At 35.7% G+C, this 26,504-nt stretch overlaps 1 protein-coding gene across 3 annotated transcripts; it reads left to right on the plus strand.

Moving 5' to 3' along the window:
* Nucleotides 1-26,504, plus strand: AMD1 (adenosylmethionine decarboxylase 1). 3 transcript variants are annotated; one of them, XM_044676707.1, is made up of 9 exons: nt 1-492; nt 17,697-17,783; nt 19,876-20,002; nt 21,195-21,297; nt 23,031-23,073; nt 23,166-23,310; nt 23,417-23,509; nt 23,602-23,757; nt 24,246-26,504. In XM_044676707.1, the coding sequence occupies exons 1-9, from the start codon at nt 383-385 to the stop codon at nt 24,384-24,386; spliced, it is 1,005 nt and encodes a 334-aa protein (XP_044532642.1). In that variant the 5' UTR covers nt 1-382; the 3' UTR covers nt 24,387-26,504. The 3 variants fall into 3 exon arrangements, with proteins under 3 accessions (XP_044532642.1, XP_044532643.1, XP_044532644.1); XM_044676708.1 differs by lacking the exon at nt 17,697-17,783; XM_044676709.1 differs by lacking the exons at nt 17,697-17,783; nt 19,876-20,002; nt 21,195-21,297; nt 23,031-23,073.

Consider the following 26,504-nt stretch of genomic DNA (forward strand, 5'->3'; position numbering starts at 1 on the left):
ACACAGTATGGCCGGCGACATTAGCTAGCGCTCGCTCTATGCTCTTCTCTGTAACGGGAACCAGCGGAGTAAAAGAGACTGAACAGCATCTGCCTCTATTTCCAACACAGACTCACGTTCAACTTTCGCACGAGAGAAAAAAAAAAGCCGGGAAAAATTTTATTAATCTTTTTTTTAAAAAAAGTTAATATAAAATTATAACAAGCAAAAAAAAAGAACCACACGCACGCAAAAAAAAAAGCAAAAAACAAAAAACAACCTCCTGAACTTTAAAGAAGCAGCAGGAACAACCCGCAGCAGCGGAGGCGGCGGCGGCGGGAGAAGAAGAGATTTAATTTAGTTGATTTTCTGTGGTTGTTGGTTGTTCGCTTGTCTCACAGTGATGGAAGCTGCACACTTCTTCGAAGGGACCGAGAAACTGCTGGAGGTTTGGTTCTCCCGGCAGCAGCCAGACGAGAGCAAAGGATCTGGGGATCTCCGCACCATCCCAAGGTCGGGCCCGCGCGTGGGGGCTGGAGGGGTTGGTAGCACGGATAAGCGGTCAGCGGGCTGAGCTTGGGGTTGAGAGGAGGGCCGGGGACTAGCTGCTCGCCGTCAGGTGGTAAAATCCTGTATTCGGTAGTCGGCGCTCTAATTTTTCGTGATGATGAGGAGGAGGAAGAGGAGGAAGGGGGGGAGGAGGGGGAGGGAGCCGGATCGCCGTTTGCGGTGGGGTCTCTGCCTCGTGCCGGCCGCGCTCAGGTAACGTCCTTTCGAGGGCCGGGGGTGGGGTGAGGGAGCGCGGGCTTCAGGTGATTGAGGAATGGAATGCTCACCCATCCGGGCTACTGGGCGCCGCCCCCGCCTGGAGGGAGGGGGGAAGACGAGAAGGGGGGGCGGGCCAGTTGCTTGGCCTCCCCTTTCTCTCCCCCACCCCCGGGCAGGTGTGGTGATCGGCGGCGCCTACTCTAGCCTTATAAGCCTGGGGTTCTATCTCGGGACGCGATTTTGTCAGCGTTAGGAAACCCCGATCCTGTATTGTGCCCCCTCCTCCGTTCCTCGTGGGGTTTAGGAACTGATGTGCTCTTCCCGCCGTTGCCTGGAAGAAGGGGAATTTCTCCTGGCGCCTCCACTGAGAAGGGTTTCGTTAAAGCAGGCCTCCTGCGGAGCCGCCATAAAAACCCGCCTCCCGAGGCCTCCCCCTTGTGTACTAGTCAGGTCCCTGCAGGCTGGCTCTGGCTCCATGTGGAGGGGAGCGAGCGAGGGGACGGGAAGCGGTGGTGTCGCAGTCCTCCCGACAGCCTCGGACCTGGGGGCCACCGTCGCCCTGAAATGCTCTGCACCAAAATCTCTGGCCTAGCGCGTGGCACACATGGCCTCTGTGGGCCAGAGGCCCGCCTTTGCCCTCGAGGCTGTTCTGCAGCAGCTGCTGGTGGGTGGCTGCCCCTACGGGCATAACGAACCCCCTCCCCCCCCCCGGGGGCTTTAGGCTTGGAGGGGAAGTATTGGTTGGAGGCTTTTCTGACCTTGTGTATAACCTGTTACTTGAGCTTGTGAGATGGGGGCATGAGAAGCTGGTGTGCAGCGTTAATAGGATAGATACCCAACCTGCAATTATTTCTGCCTGGGGACATAATGCTCTGTGTGTAACGTATTATACTACCTAATGCCTTAAGCTTGGTCTAGGGGATCTGGGGCCCCTGCTCCCTGCACCTGAGGGCAAAGAACCGACAATGCCAGAGGCCTTTTTCAGAAACTCCTTTCTCTGATGGTGTTTGGTGGTCCCTTTAGGAATAAATTTAAAAGCCTATCTCCCCCAGCCCCCCTTGATTTACCCTTTTTAAGAAAGCAATTGCATTACTGGAGATCCTGGCGTGTATAACGAAAAGTACATTTAAGAAATTTTGCTTAAAGTAGTGTCGGGCTACCTGGTTGGTGTCTCTGGAGGGCCAACGTGCTTTAACTGTCTCTTTCCTTCTCATTCTTCTGCCCCCACCCTCCCCCACAGTGGCCATAACTATGATTACGCGTGAGGTTCATAGCTCAGGCTTAGAGTCTACCAGGCTTCTCTTCATTGAAAAGTTGCAACCAATGAGAGCTTTTTTGGGTAGGCAGAATGTTGGGCCCCTAAGGCTGTCAGCCAATGGGCTTTTGAAGAATGTTGGCTGCCACTCAGCCCTAATCCTCTGATAAAGAGCAACTGGGGTTAAGGGGAAACTAGGAGGTGCTATGGAGATATTTTAGACGCGTTCTGAAGTTCATTTTTCCGCAGCAAAAACTGAAGGATTTTTCTGGACTTCATTGTGATTACAAGGCATATAAATGAATAAGACCTTTGGCTCTTAATACATTTTGGGTGGCACTTAAGACTAACTGCAGGACTGTTACCTTTCCTTCTCACAACTTCTCCCACTTAAAAAGACATTGCAAAGCCTCTCGTTTGTATGTCTGTAGCGATTAATAAAAAATTAATTAAAAAAAAAACCGATGTGCTTAGAAGTATTCAGAAAAGGTTATTTTAAATATTCATTAAATAGAAGTTAGAAATCTTAGCTACAGATTTTGTTGGCCAACAGATAAAATATTTGTCCCAAAGCTTATAGTTTTTTGGAAAAAAAGAATTTGATGGAGGACTTATGGTTTAGTTTTTTTTGTAGGTTTTTTTCTCCTTTCACAAGGCAATGGGTAAACTTAGTACCATAGAATTTGAAGGATGTTGATAAAAAGTATAATCACTTTTAGGAACAGTTTTTGATGTTAGGTTTTAATCTACCTATGCAAAATGTCAGCTGATAAACTAATTACTTTGTAGGATCTTTTTGTTTTGAGGGAAACTGTTAATTTAGAATGCAGAAATTCTTAGTCTGCAGCCCATGAACTTTTAAAAAACATTTTTGGAAACTTTAAAATTTCTTTTTTTTTAACTATTTTGTTTTATGCATTTTAAAACCATTATTTGAGGTGTCATGAGCTTCATCTGACTGCCCATTATATAAGAAAGAGAATCCTTTTTCTCGAAGTTCTTATTTATGCTTCTCTTAGATTACTGTACTTAAACATGAAAAAGCCCACTAAACTGAAATGATTTATTTTATAACCTAAGGGTTATGTAGTGGAAGAGTTATTGTAACCCAAATATCAAAACTCTGCTCTTATCACTGACACCAAGTTGCCTTTTTCTGTTCTCTAGGGTACTTCTCAAGAAAAAGCATTTAGGAGAATGGATTCATGTCTTGTGCCCCAATACTTACTAAGCTTTATAGGCAGTTGAGCAATCACCTGAATCTTTCTTAGATTCCCTCAAATTTCTTCTGTAGAAGCATTTTTCTAAACTTTTTAATCAATAGCGTTATCAATTTGGAAATAATTCGTAGCTGACCCAACTGAGTATAGTTAAGCTACTTGGGAAACTTAAACACAGCTGGTGGAATATATTATGTTGCTTAGAAATTTTGGAAAGAAGAGATTTTTTTTTAATAGCTTCGACATGTTTTTTTGGGGAGACCTCATTTTATTGATGTATTATGAGATACTCCCAATCGAATTCTAATACATCTGGCAGTCAGTCCACAAGCAGAGTGGGAGAGAGGAGGGTGTGAGTGCGTGTGCGTGTGCGTGTGTGTGTGTGTGTGTGTGTGTGTGTGTGTGTGTGTGTGTGTGTGTGTTCCCTGAGAGNTGTGTGTGTGTGTGTGTGTGTGTGTGTGTGTGTGTGTGTGTGTGTGTTTTCCCTGAGAGAACCACTAACCTAGTTTTTACTGTCTCATCTCTGACCTGAACTTCCAGGTTCAGCAGGCTAGCACCAAATGCTTATCCAACCTGACTATAAGTTTAAATAGTATGATGAGAGATTTTTGTTTAGGTATAAACAAGCCTAACTATATATCTTCCTCATTTTATGGGGCAGGGTTGTGATGGATTATGTATATAGAAGCCATAATAAAATTCTGACCCCCTCCCCCCCAGGTATTAAGCCAAGATGGCTGAGGAACATCATTAAAGAAGAAATTGTCTTAGAATTTTCCAAGGTGTGTAAAAAGAATGACGATGATTACAAAATAGTATCATTCTTTTGGCATATTTCCCATCTCCCTTGTTAGCTTATGGAAACTAATAAGTTTTAGAGTATCTGTCTAGTTCAGTGTGCACTAAACAAGTTGAGGCTTGTTTTGTAGGTTAATATTGCAATGGAATAAATATATTCATCTTTTTGATGAATAATTAGAACAGGTTTTGATTTGAGACTGGAAAAGGAAACCCCAAGTAGTTTTATGTCCCTTATAAAACTTAAGTAATGTTTCCCTACTTGGCCTGTGGAATTAAATTTTGTTAACTAAAAGTAGCTTTCACCTAGTATAGAGAACTCAAAAAATATTTGAGTCATTGTACTGCTGATTAAAGTATATAACCATAGATGTCTTTCCACATATTATGTTAGACTGAAGTAAGGCCTGATTGAAAGCATTGGAGTTGAAGGTTACAGTGACCTTGGAAAAGGAGTTTAACATCTATGAGGCTGTTTATGCATTTGTGAAATGGAATATAATTTATATTTGCATTGCCTACTTCAGTGAGTAGTTATAATAGCTATATAATACTAGTAGTGTTATATATAGTCTTTATCCTTAAATAAGTACAGTACCTTTGCCTGGGGTTTAGAAGTTCTTATGTGTGGGTTTTATTGTAATTTGTTGAAGCATTTGCATTGATCTCCCAGGAAAGAACACTGGATGTGGAGTCAGGACCTGAATTCAAATTCTAGCTCTCTCAAAAGTTGGCTAAATAAATTGTTAAACATCTCTCAGGCTCAATTCATGAATCTGTAAAATGAAGGGATTAAAGTGGATGACCTCTAAATTCCCTTCCAACCTGAAATCTATAATCCTCTGATTCAAGTTCCAAGAGTAGTTTTGTTTTTGAACAGGAAGAGTGGCATCCGAAGTAGTGGGGATGAGGGTGAGAGAAGGAATTGGATATAAACAATTATATTGCACCTACTCCGGGTCAGGCACTTCATTAACCACTTTACATGTTTCTCATTTTATCACCCCAACAGTCTTGTGAGATAAATAACGCTGTTATCTCCATTTTATGGTTGAGGAAACTAAGGCACACATTAAATGACTTGACCAGGGTCACATAGCTAAAGTGTCCACCACTGCCAGTTGAAGTTAGAGCTTCCTGACTACAGTAATGTAGCACCTTATCCACTGTGGCATGGCTATCAGCTGTTTGATGGTAACATTACATGACTGAAGTCTGCCATGCAATGGTAGGAAATGGGATAATTCTATATGGTTAGGTCATGTGTAAATTGTAAATATGCCTGTAAGACAGCCTAGAGCCATTTTATGAAGGGACATTTAAAGGCCAAATAGGAGTTTGTAATTTTATCTGCATATGACATTCTGATTCTGTAGATGGCCTTTTAAAATCTAGATGACTGCAAGAATGGTGATAGCCTTGCTAGAAATCGGGAAGTTAGAAGGAAAGAGAGTGTGTGGTTAAGGGGGTGGGGAAGATAATGAGTTCTGTTTTGAACTTGCCAGTTTTGAGATAGAACTGTGAAATGCAAGTGGATTTGTCCAAGGAGATGTTGGACTCTGAGCAAGGGGGTGAGGGCAGGAGGCTGGACAAGAAAATTTGGGAGTCATTTGCACAGAGATAGTAAAATAATTTGAGTCTATCAGATGGAAGAAGATCAAGCTGGTAAAGATTATGGAGAGAAATTCAAGGACTGAGCCCTGGATGGAGAGAAAATGGAAGACTGAAAAGAAATGAGAGGACAGCTAAGAAGAGTCATGAAAAAGTATATTCCCAAAGGAAGAAGATTAAGAAAGATCAAGAAGGATGAGAATTTACCCATGAAGATAATTGCTGACTTTGGTGAGAGTAGTTTTAGTTGAAAATGGAAGGGGCTTAAATCAACTGGAAGATGAGAAAATGGAATCAGTGGAGACTATATATACAATCTGTGAAAGGGAAGAAACAATAAGCATATATTTTATAGGACAGGTGCTTGAAAGAGGGGGGAGAGATAGTATATAGTGAAAGTAGTTTTTTTGGGGGGGGCAAGATTCTGAATTTTAAAACCAACCCAAAACACTTCCAATTGCAGTATTAGAAGACAGAGGATTTCATATGAAACTATAAATTTCCATTTCATACTGTTTACTTTTTGTGGTGTGTTATTTTAAAAAGTTAGTTTTTTGATAGTTTTTTGTTTATACATTGTTTTAATTTCCTTTTGTCTCTTCCAGAGAGCCATCTCATAAAACAAAAATGATTTTTTAAAAAGAAAAGCAAACAGCAATACTAATCAGTTACATTGAAAATTTAACTTGACCCATACCACCACTCTTTTGTTTTAGAATCATATACTTAGTATCAATTCTAGGACAAAAGATAAGGATTTTTTAAAAAAGACTCCAGAAGAGAGTTTACTCTGAAAATAATGTCACATACAATTTTGGGGTAAGGTAGGTGGCTCAGTGAGTGAATAGAGAGCCAGACCAGGAGACTATATAGAAATCCAAGGTTCGGATTAGTTCCAGACACTTCCTTAGCTGTGATCCTGGGAGACTAAGTCACTTAACTCCAGTGATTTAACCCTTATACAATTGATTCTAAGATAGAAAGTAAGGGTTTACAAAAAGAAAACAAAAGCACTTTTCCCACCCTCATGAACCTCTTCTGCTAAAAAAAGTAAGGGGAGCTGACTTATTGTTAATCATCTTAACTATGCTTATGTTTGTTCTTTATAATTTTGCAGTATTCTTTTTTATTATTTTGAAGTTTAGACTTACATTGTTGTAGTCTTTGTATATTTTCTTGGCTTTGCTTCTGTACATCTTGGATTGCATCAGTTTGTGTAAATCCATGCATGCATTTCTGTATTCTTCATTTCAGTAATACCATAACCATTTCATTCACACACCACATTCTTCAGTTAATGGACATCTATCTACTTTTGTTTTCAATTCTTTGCTACTGCAAAAGTGTGCTGCATTAAATATTTTGGTAAGTTTAGGGGGCCTTAATGGTCAGGGAGAGGAAAGTATACGGCTAGTAAGTAGAATTTTGAGGTCAAGTGGTATGGACATTTTAATCCCAAGCCAAAGTACTTTATTTTGTTTTTTAATCAGATAGATTTCTATATGTTTGAAGGCTAAGAACTTTGGGATTGAGAAGCATAACAAGTTGAAGGGCTTGATCTTTGTGAGAGAGGTCCCAGGGTGTAATGCTTGAGGTGATTTTTGGAGTTTGGGATAGTCTTAGTTTTTTCAATGAAGTATAAAACCATCCATTATGGACAGGATTGCCTCTCTTAAAATTTTGTGTTTAGATTTCAGTTTATGTTATACATATATCAGCAGGAACTATGGACTAGATCCTTTGCTGAGAAGAATAAAAAAGGATTAGAATGCAGCAGTGAAGGGTTCCATTTGACATTGACGAACATAATTGAACGGATTAATTTGAGACTGAAAATTTGGAAAGAAAGTGAGGCCAAAGAAATCCAAGCACCTTGGAAGAGTGATGTGCCTGGAGGTTTCCATGAGAACGAAAACTTTCAACTTAGTAGTGTTGAGAAGGAGAAATACCTTGAAAGGGAAGAGTGAGATGTTCTTGTCAGAAGAATATTATTAGTGTTATGGTTTGTGGAAGTAGAATGCTTGTGCATAATAAGATATTCACAGTGTCATCACTGGTACAGAGATCTTGGGCATGTGGGTATTAATATAAAGGAACTGTGGGTCCATTGTGGTATAATGGAAAGAAAATGACATTTGGTTAGAAGTTGAGAGACACAAGTCACAATTCTGATTCTAATGCCAATTATATTTGTATAATCCTAAGCCAGAAAGGTTAAGAAGCATGATAGTCTCATCTTTTTAATACAAAATGGAATGTTAGAAGGGTGTACCCAACCCTAACCTCCATATTTTACTTTACTCAGGGTGTGACTTAGCTTAATTTGGATCTGTTCTTCAAACTTCTATAATTTCTTATTATAATTCTGATCAGGAATTGAATAGACTCAGGAATCAGTTTATATAGTTTTAATAAAATGGAGATAATTTTATTTCTTTAGTATGTCTTCTGAATATGCCAAATTCAGTGCAATCGATTTTGATTTTTTTTTTTAACTGTAAATGTTTTCTGTGATATTGAGCATTCTCAGTTTCAACTTTAGCAAACTGATTTGTAGTTTGTTGGGTTTTTTTTGTGTTTGTTTTTTCCTAGGTGCTTGTGGACCAGAAAAACTGCATATGAGGGTTAAATTCTGCCTGGGGCAACATATGAAAGGGTAGTATATGTTAATAAAGTCTAGGAATTTGGGAATTTTCAGATTTTTATTGATAAAGATAATTTTGGTTATAACTGATCCTCACACCTTTTTGGTAAGCTATTAACCTTGAGCTAGATATACTAGATCAGTGATGGGCAAACTTTTTAAAGAGGGGGTCAAAGGAAAGAAAATGCTCATCTGTCCATCTATTTCTAAGGCAACTCTTTTGAAGTTTCATTGTGTTGTCAGATTAGGAATAATGTCATGCTGGCCTCATAAAACATTTCAGGGGGCTGCATCTGGCCCGCAGGCTGTAGTTTGCCCGTCACTGTCCTAGATTCATACTGTGGGAAGTGATTAAAATGTTAGACTGAAATCTTGAGATACCTGGATTGTATCTCACAAGAAACAATTCCCCTGGGAATGTATAAATATAAAATGGATAAGATTCATTTGCTTAAAGTAATGCCTTCATTATTGTTAAAAGTATGAATATCATTTAGAAAGCTTCACTCCCCCATGTTTTGTGGGGGGGGGGGGGTTTATAACCCTAACCTTTCCTCTTAGAATCTAGTTATTGGTTCCAAGCCAGAAAAGCAGTAGGCAATGGAGGTGAAGTGACTTGCCCAAGGTCACACAGCTTGGACATATCTAAGACCAAATTTGAACCCAGGACTAGGCCTGGCTCTCAATCCATGGAGCCACCCCGAGCCATATTTTTGTTGGTGTTTATTTAATCTGAAAAATCTTCTCCAGCCTCTGCTTCTGACCTTTCTTGTACCATTCCTAGGGGGCAACATCTATCAATCCTCCCTACCCCCAGTTACACAGATGTAGAAAAGTATACCTTTGTGTTGTTTTAACAACTTCTATGTTCTTATATTAAGACTGAAATAAATGACCTCTATTGTGCTTACATGTTTGTTCTATATATAGTAACTGAATAAGTATTTGTTGAATGAGGGAGTGAATTCAGCTTGGGAAGCTTTGAATGGTAGTAATTCTGAAAATAACCTATAGGAAAACAGAAAATTGGCCTATTCAGAGCTTAAAATTTTTTTTGTATTCTATTTTATAAAGTTCATAGAAAGGGGCAGCTAACTAAATTATTCTTAGTTGGCCTATAAAAACATCAGTAGGTGAATCATTTATTGACTTGTACCTTTAAAAATTATAAATTTAACAATCTCAAAAAATACCAGTAGCATCTGTAACTCTTGTTTTGTGTGTAAGCAGAGCAAAATGTATTTTCATAAAAGGTTATAAGCCATTTTGTATGTTCTTTGTTGTATATAAGTTGTGCTTGTTGAATTTTCCTACGAAGAGGATATTCTAGGCTTAGTTGCTAATCAGTTAAATATGATCAATATCTCAGAAACTTGGGTAATTATTTTAGGATATGAGTTTAAAGTTGAAGTTGCAGAGTTTATTTTTAAAAAAGTAGGGGGAAATTGCAATGAATCATTGAAACATTGAGCTTTGAAGGCTGGAGTGATCGATCTGCCTTTGAATTCTACTTCCTGATCAGATCTTTTTAGCTATAGAAAGATAGCTAAACCCTTAACCTCTGATCCTCAGTTTCCTTATCTGTCAAATGAGAATAAAACCTTAACAGTGTGTGATTTCTGACTCTGAGCCATGGGAGAATGCTTAATAAAAAGATTACTTAAGGGTTTCTTACACATTAAGTGTCAATACAAACATCTATTTACTTGTGACTTATCTGTTTCTTGAAGTGATCTGAAGACAGGTCAATAAATTTGTCACTGTACATTAAAGTACTATAGGGAGAAAAAAACTAGCTTAATCTGATCAAATTTTAAATTAGCCTTTTTGGCCTCTACTATTCAAAAAACAGTACACTTATTTGATAATGAGTTGGGTTTAGACACAGACACTCAAAGTAAGGAGCATAAACTGTTACTTTTTTTTTTTTTATTAAAAAACAAAACAAAACTAACCTTCTGTCTTAGAATCAGCATGTATATTGATTCCAAGGTAGAAGAGTGGTACAGGTTGAGGCAGTGAGGGTGGGGTTAAGTGACTTTGCCCAGGGTCACACCTAGGAAGTATCTGTCAGATTTTAACCCAGGACCTTCTATCTCTAGGCCTGGCTCTCAATCCATTGAGCCATCTAACTGCCCCCTGTTTACTTTAATAGAATAAGTTTACATGTGAAAATTTTATCACTACATAGTATTATTGCTGAAAGACAAGTTAATTTAATAGTTGTACTAATGCTCTAAAATTGGGTATTGAATTTATATCTGGCAATCCTATTGTTTTTATGTTGCACTTAAGACATTAAAACCAAGATATTTATGGTTAAAAAAAACTTGCAGTAAAGGCTGAGGACCAGTAGTTGCAAATATAGTAATTGAAACCTCAGCATTAACTTTTCCCGGAACTCATTCCATACTTGACTACATCATTGCTCAAACTTTACAGCATCAATGATTTACATTAAAGGAATCCACAGCCTATGCCAAAAAGCCTTTTAGCGAAAAGTTTTGAAAATAAAAAAAGCTTTTCCTATTAAAGGGCTGAGCTTTCTCTGTATTTCCCACAAGTTTTTTTTCCTACCTGCATTGATCTAACTTAAATCCATGCAAAGTCAAGAAGCTTCTCTGAGCTGCTATCCAGAACAGAAAAGGCAACAGATTAATAGCACCAGTCATTAGAGTTGATCTTTTTGGTAAACAGGCTGACGAGTCCTCTCCCCCGCCCCCCTTTCAGCCTGAAAAATCTTTATATAGTTTTAAAAGAGGAAAATATTTTCCTCCCAAAACACATCTTTCATACTCCTTCTGACTTCCTGATGTACAATATATAACTAGAATAGTGCTTTTCATATATTATCAAATTTGACCTTCTAACCCAGGGGTCGGCAACCTTTTTGGCCGTGAGAGCCATAAACACCACATTTTTTAAAATGTAATTTCGTGAGAGCCGTACAGTGCTCACAGTGCGTGCTCCTGTAACAGCGCCTGAAAAAAAATTGACTTTATGGCTCCTGCAGAAAGAGCCATACGTTGCTGACCCCTGTTCTAACCTATGAGACACATTTGGTTGAAGAGCCTTGTGACTCAAATTATTTAAAATAGCATCTACTTTGATGTATCATAGGATTGGAAGGGACCACAGAGGTCAGTGAATCTATATAGCTATATGCCGACTTTTCCTTTAAATATTTCATGCTTAAGGTTTTTGATTGAATAGCTCTTTTTAAAAATTTTATTCTAAATTAATAGTATGCAAACCATTGTATTTTCCTAAAGAGGCCATTCTGAATAGATTCCTTGTAATGTTAGGTATAGTTTTGTCAAAAATTGAATATCTAATTTGATGCAAGATACTGTGCACAGAGGATTAAAGACAAAACATAGTGTATCTAGTTAATGTGACATTGATAATCTTGGGTACTATTGGCCATTTTCTGAAGTCTTTTGTTATTTCTGTATACTTTATATATTATGAAGGATACCCTTAATAGAATTCTGTACAAGTTTAGTCTAAGGTACATTGATAAATAACTGATTCATAACTCACATTTTTAGTGTTCTTAAATTTACAAAACAAGTTTCTCAAAACAACCTGTACAGAGAAGAAAACTGAATCTTCAAGAGGTTAAATAACTTGTCTGTGGTTATGAATCTAATACATATTGGAGTCAGAATTAGAAATTTAGGTTTTTCTTGACTACAAGTCTAGTAGGCCTCTCAGTGTGGACACATTATTCTATCAAGAAGGTAGTATCCCAAGAACTGATTACAGTTCTCTTTTAACCAAAATGGGTCAGAAGTCTATCTTCCACTTAGTAGCCAGAAGGGATCTTCCTAAACCACAGATTCTGACCATGTTATTCCCTTCCACCCCTACCCCCCACCTCAAAAACTTCAGTGGCTCTCTAGCATGCACAGTTGTTTTCAAGTTGTCCTCCCCCTTTAGACTAAAGTCCTTGAGAATAAGGGCTGCCTTTTGTCTTTTTTTTATGCCCCTAGAACTTAGTATAGTGCTTGACATATTGCATATATAAATGTTTATTGACTTGTCAAGTAGGAGTGGAGAATAATTAGGTTTATTTGGGTGGATTAGAGCATGAGCAGGAGAGATGAGAGAGGGAGGAGGTCTTTGGCTGGGAGTTTTGATTTGAAGCTTTCATGGGTGTCTTGGGATATGATAAAAGTGACACTTGTGGATATTTGATCAGTGGCTAAGGGATCTGAATGTTGATGCTCAAAATATTATTAGGACTATATTGTCTTTGGCTTATGAGTCACTGAATGTCTCATGTGCCCACCCTCATATCCCTCACCCTTTTGCCCCTCCAATCTGCCTCTGGGAATGATTTGGTTTTTAGATTCTGATTCAATGAGTACTGGATGATTTGTTCTCCCAAGTTTCTAAACAGCACTCCAAGAGGTGATTTCATTTCTGCCTTGGTTTCTCCTTGTAATTGTCTCCTTCAGCAGACTGTATGATTCTATATACTTAAAATTTTTTTATTTTCTTTATATTGTTTTTATAGTTGCGGTGAATAGCTTTAAAGCTAAAACATTTGAAAACTTGTGTGATTCTTATAATGCTCTAGGCCCTTTCCCAACCTCCCTCTTTCTGAGAGCCATTCCATATGACAATTTTTTTTAAAGAGAAAAATAGCACAATTGATGGATACATTGAGAAATTCTGAAAATAATCTGCAATGTATAATATCCGTGGACCTCCCACTACCACAAAGGGATAGATTGGAGATGACTTTTAATATCTCATTTGTCTCATTTGAGCTTCATAATTTTGTTACATTTACTTTTAATTTTTTGTTATGTCATTCTTTCTGTCATTTTTGTTCTGTCATTCTTTTCTTGGCTGTTTCACTTTGCATTAATTCATAAAGCTTCTTTGTAGTCATCATACATGTAATTTCTTACAGTAGTTAAGTTTTTTACATTCATAAACCACAGTTTGTTTGGCATTCTCGAGGAGATAAGCATCTACTTTAATCCTTAACTATCAAAAAAAATCATCCTAATAAAGTGTTTTCAAGTATATGGGGATATTTTCTTCTTGACTTCCTTGGGGTATAAGCTCCAGTAATGATTATTTTATTTTTAAATATATGTTTGCATTACAAAGGATAATCTTAATAGTATTGGATGTAAGTTGAATCTGCTTTATAAGTCACACTTACATAGTTTTTTAATTTACAAAACATTTCTCAAAAGTAACTGTACAGATCTGCTTTAATCTGCTTTATAAGTCACACTTACATAGTTTTTTAGATTTACAAAACATTTCTCAAAAGTAACTGTACAGATAAGAAAATTGAATCCTGGAGAGGTCAAGTAAACATGTCTGTGGTCATGAAATTAGTATTAGTGACAAGATTAGAAACATAGATAGAATATAATAATACTAGTTCAAAGGGTCATTTTACTTGCATAATTCTAAATTTCTCTCCAAAAATGGTTGTACTATTTCACAGCTCCACCAATTATGTATTAGTTGGAATGCTGTATATTTGTTATGCTGTCACCCAATTTTCCTACATCTGACAGTGGAACTATCATGATGAACAATATGTGGTGAAATTATATGATTTTTCCATTCCTGTAAAGTTATATAATTTGTTGAAATTTAGGAACAGCTAACTATTTTACTTGACAAATTGTTTCTAGGTCATATTTTAAAATGGAACTTTGTATTCATTCCAGAATAAGAATGGCCTTTTCTATACCTCAATGCAGAAATTATCTGTGATTGCCACTAAGATAAAATATATCATACACCCTCCTTTTCCATAGCAGTCTCCAACCAGTTTTCCCATCTGTTTTGTTTACATAAAGATGATAATCTTTGAGGTCACAGAAAATCTTAAATCTTTCTGTGTATATCTTTGTTCCCTGTTCCCAATGCCTTATATGTAATGATGACTTTTTCATCAGAATAAAATTACCAAAAATGGTTTATTTGGCCTTAAAGTGCAACAGATAAGTAGATGTGACATTACATACACTAATTGGTCTGCTGGGAATCCAGGAAAAAATATAGATTGTTTTAATTGTTACTGCTTCAATTCTATTTTTGAATTTTTTATGCCATTCCATTTTAAGTGCCTGGTGTCCTCTATAGGAGCTTAGGCAATAGGGAGGAGCAGTGTGGAATCAGCATCTGGGTTCAAATATTAGTTCTGTCATGTCTGACCTTGAACAAATCAAATAACTGGAACTCTTCTTGGGTTTTAATAAAGTAATCACAGTATTAAGAATATCATCTAATAAATTGGATTGGGGTTGTGCCTTCTCAAAATTTGTATATAGATTTACAATGCATGGTACACAGTCAGTATTTTAACTTCTTAAACAGACAAAAAATTATTTTAATGTGTTTTGGGGTATGGAGTATAAGATTTCTAGTAACAGTAAAAATTCTGATTATATAATAACTTTATTCACAACAATCCTGTGTGGTAAGTTGTATTCATTTTATGCACAAGGGAAAGATGTAGAATTTTTTAAGCTTCCATGTATCAGAGAGCCTGATTCAAAAGTGCTTTGTTCCCAGTTTTCCTTAGAACCATTTAGTTCATTCAGGTTTAAAAGAAATGACTGTGCATTTTCAAGTTTTAGAATTCAGTTATATGGAAGACATTTCTCTAGGAAAATGATTTATAAATACTGGTTATGTTTGTAGTATGGGTAACAAAACTTTAGCTATAGTCAAAATCATTGTAATACATACAGTGAAAAATAGTAAACAGTGCTATTGCAAGTACTAGTAATTAAATCAAGCTATTCAGTAACATTTGAGCAAAAATTGATCCTGAATGCTGACTTTAATAAATCTTTGGGCAGCTAGGCAGCCCCAGTGGATGAAGTGCCAAGCATAGAGTCAGGAAGACTCTTCTCTTAAAGTCACCTCATTTTCCTCCTCTGTAAATTGAGTTGGAGAAGGAAATGGCACTCCAGGATCTTTACCAAGAATGTAGTCTGAAGAGTCAGGCACAACTGAAGAAATAACTGAAAATTTCTCAAAGGTTTCATTTCCTTTAGCCATCCTTACAAAGGCAGAACATACCAGTGTATTCTATCCTAGTATGATAGCAGGTGTAGCCACTGAGAACTTATGTTCAAGACAAGCTACCCTAACCATATTTGGGTTTTAATTCCTTAACCTTATATCACCTTGATGGGTTAATTGAAGTTGAAGATGGTTTCTCACTTAATCCTTTTACCTTTTGGGCTGGTAAGGCATAGGAGAGGCCAACAAAGCTCAAAGCTGAGATTTTCTGGGCAGGACAGTACTGGACGCCTGATTGGTTCTTGTGTTTCTGGCAGTAGGTTGTTGACAGATGCAATGCTGGGATGTGAAAGGTGGTGAGTGCCTCAGGGAGGAGGGGAAGAAATACTAATAATTGGAAGGAGACAGCCGGGGCCTGTCTTGACTTGGCAGCTATCAAGTAGGTTTATTATCCTCTCCCCTCTGCTTACATAGAGCAATAGAAAAAGAAGCTATAGTGACCTCTTAGCCTCCTAAATCTACAGAGCAATGTAGGAAATAAGCAATAGTGTGCTTGGGAATAAACTTGTTCAGGTTGTCCCCAGGGACCATTAGGTTGGAAATTAAAGAGACAAGAGTTTTGGTTCTTTCCTAATAATAGAAATATCTGAAAGTGAAATAGGAAGTTCTTGGGTTTCCCATCTCTGAAGGTTTCCAAGCTGATCTAGATGACTACCTGGGGGGGGAGGTTCTCAAACCTTTTTCTTTTGTGTCATGGGCCCCTTCCCAGAATGCTTCTTAAGTGCATAAAGTAAAAAACATAGGATTTTAAGTGTTTGTGTGTGTGTGTGGGGGAGATAATTTTGAAATAGTTGTAATTAAAAAAAAAAAAAGATCATAAATACCAGGGTAAAAAAATCCCTGCCCTTATTAGATGATCTCAAAAGTCCCTTCATCATTGAATCTGTGATGTTTTTGAGTAAACACCTTAATTCTCTGGTAGAAGAATGTTTAGATACTGAATTGCCTCATGCTAGGGGGATTGTATGAAAATGAAATGTAAAATGTTTAAGTTTTTTTTTAAAGGAATATGTGGTATCAATAAAGACATTCCTGGAGTAAAACTTAATGAAAATTTGATTTGTTTTACTTCCTCACAAAACATAAACATCAATTTTTAAATTGGGTAGTACAAAATAACTATCCACTTTGGTTAAATAAAACAGTTAATCTTAGATTTTGTAGCGAGGCTCATATTTGTTAAACCAAGATTTTCAGACTAGGTTAAAGGTTTATTTCCCCTTTGTTTAAAGTAGAAATCTTGTATGTTTCTCTGCAGTTGGGTTATATATCTTACCATTGAAGCTTAGTGATGGTTTAATGTAGTTACATGAAATCAGCACCAAAAAAATAGAAATGTTTGCTTTTTTGTTAGTAAAACTATCATTTAATTTTTATCTTTTATTTTTATATAACTTTTTCTCCAGTGGACAGAAAACTTACTCATCCCCTCATCATCTTCCTTTCCCCAAGGTGGGGCAGGCGAGGAGAAGAGAAGAGCAAAGTAAATTTTCACAATGACCAAGTTTTTAAAAAGTCTCATTATATACCATGAGTCTTATCCATTTGTGTTGATGTAATCAATACTTCATAATCACAGTTGGCCCCCTACAGCAGCAAGGAGGGAGGGAAGGGGCATCATTTTCTCATCTTTAGGAGACCACAATTGTTATTGCTAATTGCATAGTATTATTGTGTATATTTTCCTGGTTCTGCATACCAAATTTATAATTCTTGTCTTCCCATGTTTTTTTCCAAAATTCTTCATATTCATAATTTCTTAAAACATTGTGATTTCATTCCTTTATATTTGCATGTCCTATAAGTGAGTTAGCAGTTCGAAATAGATATTTACTTTATTTCTAATTCTTTGTTATAATAAAAAGTTCTATAAACATTATATGGTATATGTGGAACCTTTTCCATCTTTGATCTCCATAAGAATATATGCCTAGCAATGGAATTAGAAATTATTTAATTGTTCACTTTTGCTTGCATACTGTGTCATGAAGACTGCTTATTTTAGGAAAGCTTACAATAGTATATTTTCATAGATAAAGCAGCCTAATTATTACTTTCAAAGTAAGACAGTTTATAGGAACAGAATTTGAAAAAAAAAAACATTCTGGCAAGAACAAAATGGGGAAACTAGAATTGTTGAAATGGTCCATGTTCCCAACAGGAAACTGTCCAACAGTGATGGGTATATTAATTGGCATTGCTTGAATTTCAATTGCCCAGATTTAGAAAAATTTGATAGTACAATCCCCTCTAATTATAAGAGATGCGTTTCTATGCTATATCTTGGGAGGAAGTAGGGAGGTGATGTCTGAGGACTGTGTGAACTAATTGTGTAAATTTTTCTTTCTAGGTTTGAGTGGGACAAACTTTTGGAGAATGTGCATTGTTTAATCATAAGTGTGACAAAAACTGACAAGCAGGAAGCTTATGTACTCAGGTAATAAAATCCTACTTTTTAGTTTAAAAAGAATACAGTTTTCTTTTTCCCCTTCACCCTGAAGAACTTAAATCTTGAAGTGCTATCTAAAATGGGAGCTGCTAAGGCATAACTGGTTCATAATTAGGTTCCCAAGTTACTTAAGTCTGTACTAAATTACAACAGAAATTACTTTTATTAAAAAAAAAAACCAACTATCATATTGGTTATTTAATGCCTGTGAGGCAGAAAACATTCAGGATATAAAATGAGTAATTTTGATTATATCAACTTAAATTTTTGTACAGGTAAAACCAATGCAACCCAAATTAGATGGGAAGTAACAAACTGGGGAAAAAATTATAAAAGTCTCATTTCTCAAATATGTAAAGAACTAAGTCAAATTTGTAAGAATCCAAGTCATTCTCTAATTGATAAAAAATGGCCAAAGAATATGAATAGACAGTTTTCAGAAGAAGAAATCAAAGCTATCAATAATCATGAAAAAGTGTTCTAAATCCCTCCTGATTAGAGAAATGCAAATTAAAACAACTCTGAGGTGTATCACCTTAATCAGATTGGCCAATATGAAAGTAAAGGAAAATGATAAATGTTGAAGGGAGTGTGGCAAAATTGGGGCACTAATGCATTGCTGGTGGAATTGTGAACTGATAAACCATTCTGGAGGGCAATTTGGAACTATGCCCAAAGAGCTATAAAAGAATGCTTGCCCATTTTAACCCAGCTATACCACACTATTAGGTCTGTATCACAAAGAGGTCAATAAAAGGAGAAAAAAATTTTTTGGTAGCAATGAATTGGAAACTAGGGGGATGTCATTGGAGAATGGCTGAATAAATTGTGGTATGTGATGGTGATGGAATACTACTAATGCTATAAGGAATGACAAACATGATGATTTCAGAAAGAGCTGGAAAGACCTACGTGAACTTATGCAGAGTGAAATAAGCAGAACCAGGAGAACATTGTACACACAGTAACAGCAATATTGTGTAGTGATAGACTTTGTTACTAACCAATACAATGATCCAGGACAATTCTGAGGAACTGTGACAAAGAATGCCATCTGCCTCTAGAGAAAGAACTGTTGGAGTAGGAATGCAGATGGAAACATGATTTCTGACTTGTTTATTTGGGTTTATGTTTTGGGGTTTTCCTGTTTTAAGATTATTCACTTATAAAAAATGAATAATATGGAAATGTTTTGTGTGATAAAATATATATCGCCCAGATTAAATTGCTTTCCAGCTCCGGGAGGGGAGAGGGAAGAAGGGAGAAAGACAATTTGGATCGTTTAACTTCAGAAAACTTGTAAAAATTTGTTATTAAAATATAAATAAATTTACCAAAATGTTGGTATAAAGCAGTGATGGAGGACTACATAGTGAGCAGGTTGTTGGTTGTTAATTAACATTTTCAGCCTCTTACTATTTTCTCATTGGCTGATAAAGTCAGATAAAGCTATCAAAAGTTGACAGCTTTTAAAACTTTTTTTGGGGATGCTCTGTACTTAAAAGCTAAATAATAGTTTACTCATTAAGTGACTACCTCAATGAAAAGTAATGGAATCTGTCAAGTCACTCTTTTCCATAGCAGCAATTTCTTAAAGGTACAATTCAAAATAAGCTCTCCTGAGTAACCTAAAAAATTTCTATCACACACACACACACACCTCTATAGTATAAAAACATCTGGATTTTTCTGGGGTTTTCAAGCTCTTTGAGGATAATTAATATGGAGACTGATGTTCATGTGCTAGTTTTGTGGTTTTTTTCTATTTGTAGAAATGAATGCTGATGTTCAGGTGTGTACCATGTTAGCTTTTGAATTATTTGTTGACTTTAATGATGAACAAATCCATTTTTTGAGTTATACATATGACAGTGAATTAATATGTAAATAATATTCTATGGGAATTTAGTCTTTGTAGACAAAATCTAAATTATAGAAGTCTGTGTAAAATGTTATATATTTCTTTTACACAAGTACTTGCCTGATGTGACCATTTCTACTGTTAATGTTTCTGTGTGATGATTTCAACTTCTGAACCATTGTTGTGATTTATCCTTGGATTTTTTCTTATCACCTACAGTGAGAGTAGCATGTTTGTCTCCAAGAGACGTTTCATTTTGAAGACATGTGGTACCACCCTCTTACTGCAAGCACTGGTCCCCCTGTTGGAGCTTGCTAGGGAGTACAGTGGGTTTGACTCGATTCAAGTAAGTATACAAAACATTTTAGTATTTCTATTGATGACATGCCTAGAACAGAAATTTTTTTCTTGATTTAAATTTTTGAGAAGAGGAAAAAAAATATTTCCTGGAAGCTTTCATGAAGTCATTTTGTTTTCCAAGTAGAAAGAACATTTCTTTTGGGGAGTGAGATAATCAGTCTATGTAGCATATTAGTAAAGGTAAGTTTTTTCCAGGTTCCAGGAAAGTTTTTAATGAGTAGTTTTTTTTTTTTTTTTTTTCCAGAAATTAGAATTTTGTTAAAGGATTAGATGATCTTGTGTTAATATTAATGGAAGGAGAAATACTTTCCACTAATTATATTTCTACTGAGTTAGGATATAAATACTAAGGGTAACTCTTGGCTTTTATATTTCATTTCATATTATTAAAATAGTTATAAACTTCTTTTATATCAACTAATGTTCATTGACAGTTCTCTTATTAGGTTCTTTAGTACAAAGATAATGTTTTTTGATCTACTACTGTCAGTAGAATGAGTGTTAGGATTTCTTTAAAATGTAATATTTGACCAAGCCATTTGAACATATTTTTTATCTTTTGGATAAAATTTTGGGATTATTTGACATAGTTATGGGTACAGTATATGTAAGAATTGGGTTGTAGTTTTTTTCCCCCTTTATTTCTGGTGTGTAAAATTGGCTTTGTGACTGACCCTGCATACTTTAGTGTCCTGTTCTAATGTGGTTTTATTTCAAGTGTGGTTCAGCAAGTACTTTGGGACAAGACACACACCCTATAACTCTAAGCCACCCATTCATTCGAATTTGCACTTAATTTCCAATTTTCTTTCTCCTCATTCTCTTCTTTCCAGCTTAAAGTTGTTCTGACTCAAAAGAAACAGTTCTTTGTGTTAGATCACAAACTATTGTTTTAAATAAAATGTCCATAAATAATTACATTTACCACCATCATTCTTTTAAGTTCAGTAGAAGGCAATAAAGATAAAGACCTCTTTGGTGTCAAGGAGCTTAAGATTATATAAAAAATGTAACAGAAAAGAAATTGTGAGTTTATGGGAGGAAAGAAATTAAGTTTAAAGGAGTTTTTTGTTTTTTTTTTGAAGCAGTATAACAGCATTATTTTAGGTGAAAGGGTGTAATTATGACTAGAGATTTTTATATGTCATTTTAATTGTTGTACATTTATACTTTTTCAGAGCTTCTTTTATTCTCGTAAGAATTTCATGAAGCCTTCCCACCAGGAGTACCCACACAGGAATTTCCAGGAAGAAGTAGAATTCCTTAATGACATTTTCCCAAGTAAGTTCATGTTAAATCAAAGCATATATATGTTATTTAAATTTTATTAATGGGTATTGAATTATGGAAAATTCTAGAAATTTTGTGAAGGTTGCACATATTAACTGAAAAGGATCCTGGTTGAAATAATTCTAAGATTTTATTTCATATATTTCTCTATTTGGGATAATTTTGTTTCAGCAATATAAGTATTAACAGTAAATTATATAGCCTACGGTTTGAGAATTACTTAATATATGTTATTTCATTTGAGCCTTTTATGGAATTACATAAATACTCCTTAATAATTAGCAGCCTCATTTCATAGATTAGAAAACTAAAGCTCAAAAGTTTTTAGGGGTGGGGTTTGTCTGTGTGGTCACACACCTAGTTAGTGTTAGAGGTAGGATTTGAACCTAGACTGTCCTAACCTACAAGTCCAGCATTCTGTTCACATACTCAGCTTTTAGGACTATAATTGTGAATTGATTTCAAATTGAAATGTCATTTTTTTCCAAAAACATTGTGATGATAAATATTGTGAAAATAATGTATTACTGTCTACTGAGATTCAGAAACTCTTTTTTTTCAATCAGGGTTATATCAATGTTGAGACAGTGACCTTGAAGAAATATATTCTAAACATTTTTCACTCTGATTTGTCTATGATAGTCTTAGTCATTGTAGAAGCTCTTAATAACCTAATAATTTCTGTAATGGCATCTGAAACATGAAGAAAATAGGAATTTTCCTTTCGTTTTATTTCTATGCCATTCTTAATTAATATGGTTACTAGGATGGGGAAAGTAGATTTCCCAAACATTATACATAAACTATTTTAAAAGGGGAGATTAGAGACAAACTATTCCAGTCACATCATTTTATATATGAAGTAATTGAAGCCCATAAAGTTTTAGTGATTTACCCAAGGAGGCAGTATCTTACTAGAATCCAGACCTTCTGTCTCTTGATCTGAGGCTCTTTCTGCTGTACCACAATGACTTCTTAAGTCATAAAATCACTTTAGTGATGTGGGTGCAAATTACTTTCAATTATAATGTAGTTGTAGAAGTCATTGACGTTTTGAAATTTTACTGATCAAGAAAACAAAAAGAAATTTGGGTACCTTTTTTTCTGAAGACAAGAAGGAAAGGGGGAATAAAAATTTTAAGGCCAGATATTAATATTTTGTGTATCTATTTTTGTTGGGTACCTGTAGGGTGTCCTCTTCCATTTGGATGTCTGAGAGTAGAAAGATGGTTTTGATTGGGTAGGGAGGGGATATGGGGATATGTGTTGTGAATTGTTGCCCAGCATTTCTAATATGGTGTCTGGCATCTGGTAGGACATCTAATAAATACTTGGTTAGTTTGGGTGTCTTTTTTAAGTTTAGTATGAGGAGAGATGTCCCCTGTGTGCACCATCAGTGTCATATAGCATAGATGAATCAGACCTCTTTTTATAGCCATTGGGATTTGGCCACATCTAACCTATTCATAGTGTTCATCTTATTTATATCCTCTTTTTGTAGCCATGAATAACAGATCAAATTATAGTGGTGTAGAGATCAGAGGATATCTATCTTTGCATCTACTTATATATATATTCCATCATGACTATTTTAAGTCTAATAACCCGTAAACCTATGATAAAGGATATGAGCCATAATATATTTCAAGATTAATTACTGAAAGATGGTGATATTAGACTTAATAATGTGGGTTGGGTTTTAAAATTTCTTCCTTTCTCAACAGATGGAGCAGCATATTGTATGGGGCGTATGAATTCTGATTGCTGGTATGTCTCAGTAAAATTTTGTAAGTTTTTGTTGTTAAGAATTATGTCAGTTATATCATTATTTAGTAAGGTAAAATTTTGGTCTTTTTTAGGTACTTGTACACTCTGGATTTTCCAGAGAGCCGAGTAATTAATCAGCCAGATCAGACACTGGAAATTCTGATGAGTGAGCTTGACCCAGCAGTTATGGACCAGTTCTACATGAAAGATGGTGTTACTGCAAATGATGTCACTCGTGTAGGCTTTTTTTTTTTTTAAAGTCTTAATTTTTGATGCTGTTTTTCCTTTTTCATGTTGTTTCTCTTCAGTCATTAAGTGTTTAATTCTGATTTAAAATTTTCAGGTGAGTGGAATTCGTGACCTGATACCAGGTTCTGTCATTGATGCTACAATGTTCAATCCTTGTGGGTATTCAATGAATGGAATGAAATCGGATGTAAGTAATTCTGCTTCACCAAAGTGGTCAGCATATGTCCCTTAATTTTTTAAATGTTCCCTATAATTAAAGCAATTTTTTTTTCCTCTAAGGGAACTTATTGGACTATTCACATCACTCCAGAACCAGAATTTTCTTATGTTAGCTTTGAAACTAACATAGGTCAAACTTCTTATGATGACCTGATCAGGAAAGTAGTGGAAGTTTTCAAGCCTGGAAAATTTGTGACCACCCTCTTTGTAAATCAGGTAACCTTTTATTTTTGATAATGCATTAACCCGGGGTATGTATAGAGCAGTTCTTTCAAGAAAAATATGAATAATTGTAATTGTTTTTTTCTATACCATTTTTCCTAAAGTTAATGTTTTCCATATTTGGGTTTAGATAAGACTATATTAGATAGGTAGAGCAAGTAGAAACAATTGGATATGTGACAATTCTTCAGATAAACAAATATGTGCTTTAGAACTAAAACCTACAGTAAGATTTGTAAGAGTGAATATGTACCAATAGTGATCTCTCACTACTATCCTGTTTGTATTTCAAGCTTGGTGGGATTCTAAGATGTCTCATATCCATGTTTAAAATATTTTTTTTAAGAAGCTAACCTAAATAACCCAGTATAGTCCTAATGAGAAGATATGACAAATGAAATACTTATTTCATAACCTTGTTTGCTTAAAAGCTACTTTGACATTGGTATATTCTAAATGGTTTCTTAATTTTTTCCCCCCAGAGTTCTAAATGTCGCACAGTGTTTTCTTCGGCCCAAAAGATTGAAGGGTTTAAACGTCTTGATCGCCAGATTGCTCAGTTCAATGATTACAATTTCGTTTTTACCAGTTTTGCTAAGAATCAGCAGCAACAGCAGAGTTGATTAAGAAAAATGAAGAAAAAACGCAAAAAGAGAACACAAATAGAAGGTGGTGGCAGCTTTCTAGTCAATGATACAGGGGGCCATGCTTTCCATACCCACCACCTTGTAGTTTCGGAAAGCCCTAGATGTAATCATAGTATAATCATTTTGAATTGTATGCATTATTATATCAAGGAGTTAGATATCTTGCATGACTGCTCTCTTCTGTGTTTAGGTATTCTATGCCACTCTTGCTGTGAACTTGAAGTGCATGTAGAGAAAAACTTTTACTGTATGAGACTTTACAACACTTGTAAAAACAATTCGATTAGGATTATGCACGGTGTAATTTTTCTCCAGGTATCACCAAAAATTCCCCACAGACAAGGCTTTCGTCCTCATTAGGTGTTGGCCTCAGCCTAAATCATCTGGGACTGTTCTATTGCTGCCAGGTTTTTTTATGGGCAGTTTCTTCCTATTTCTAGACCACATTTTTCTCTATTAATTCTAACGAAACTAATTCGTACTTAAACATAAATGTTTCTTTGCACTTGAGGAGTTAGAAATTTTACCTTAAGAAAATTAATGATTACTACAGCTGATGATTTTGCTTATTATATAAATTTTGAGTATTGGAACATTACTTTTGCTCCCTGTATCTTTAGTTCTTAAGCTCAGTGATTCCTCCCTCTCCCTTTATAAAATGAGCAATGTACTGTTACACTGAGTTAACACTAGCCTTTCACTTTTGGGGGAACAAAACCTTGGTTCAGATCTTAATTCAGGTCAAGGTGGGTTTGGTGTGGTCTCTTTCATGTATGATTGGCAAGGGTAGGGGGTGGGGCATCAAGGCTTTCTCCATATGTGCTGATTAAGATTAAGAGTGCATTGGCAAAGTTATTAAGGTTTTAACTATGCCATTTCCATACTCCACAGTTAATAGAGCACCAAATGTATAGCCACAGATCTTCAAATAACTTAATGGTTTTTTTTAATCAACAAATTTAATAGGGAGATTTAGTGTAAAGGATATGGAATTTACCAGACTAGATATGCCGGTCAGCTTGGATCATTCACCATAACTTTTTCCTTAGCAGCCATTTCTACCTAATTGTGAGTAAACAATATTCTGTTAACCTGATTTTGTTGTTCCAAGCAGAATCGATATGCCTTTTTATCTTGTGACTGAAAGTCCTGTGATATTGTGGTGCATGAGACTATTATGCTGTATTTGATAGTGTTGTGACTTCATCTGTTGTTCCTCTTAATTAATGTGGTGATTCCTTTAACCATGATTTGATGGCATCAAGTGAATGACTGCACAAAGTGAGAACTGTCTAGGTTATCTGGACAGACAGTGAAGTAAAATGCTATTCATAAAAAATAAGGCATGTTCAAAAATGGTCATTAATGGATGTAGATGCAGGCTTTCAAGAGTTGGCATTTTCAGCAAATAACTGTGGGATTTTAGCAGCTGTGAGACCAGCAAAGTTAATTTAAATTTGATATTTCCCTCTTGTCCTCGCAACATTGTTTTTGACTCTTTCTGGATTGATGCAGTGGTGTTTTGTTCCTTCCGTATTTATAAATGAAACACTTTTTTTTAGTGTTTCTAAATTTTAAAATCTGCTTGGTTAGTAATCAAGTGGTTGGAACACTGTTTTGACTTTTATTTTAAGCATGTTGTTGTTGACTAAAGGCTTCATTGAAGAAGCATTCTACCAACGAGGTCAATTTGATTCTGTAATCTGTAAGTAATGTGGCACCTGATGCTTTTTGGTGCTTGATATTTTTGAGGACCAATAATTCAAGTGGATTTTGTTCTTGAACAGTGTCCCAAGAGATTTGATGATGACATTTGTTGGCTTGAGGTCTGATTTTTTTTTTTTTTAATATACTGAAGATCCCTTTCTAACTAGTTGAAAAATGCACAGATTTATATAAGTATGAAAACATAAGCCTCTGATAGAAAAGTGAAAGCTGTCGAATGGATATTAATCTAAATCTAGTATGATCAGAAGAGGGGAAGTTTGGTGTCATAATTTCTCTCTTCATGGTGTTGGACTTTAATCAGTTAAAATGTATTTTCAAAATCTGTACCACAAAACTTAATGCTTCAATAAAAGTTTGCTTAATTAA

The sequence above is a fragment of the Gracilinanus agilis genome, chromosome 4 (assembly GCF_016433145.1).
Source record: "Gracilinanus agilis isolate LMUSP501 chromosome 4, AgileGrace, whole genome shotgun sequence".
NCBI classification, from domain to species: domain Eukaryota; kingdom Metazoa; phylum Chordata; class Mammalia; order Didelphimorphia; family Didelphidae; genus Gracilinanus; species Gracilinanus agilis.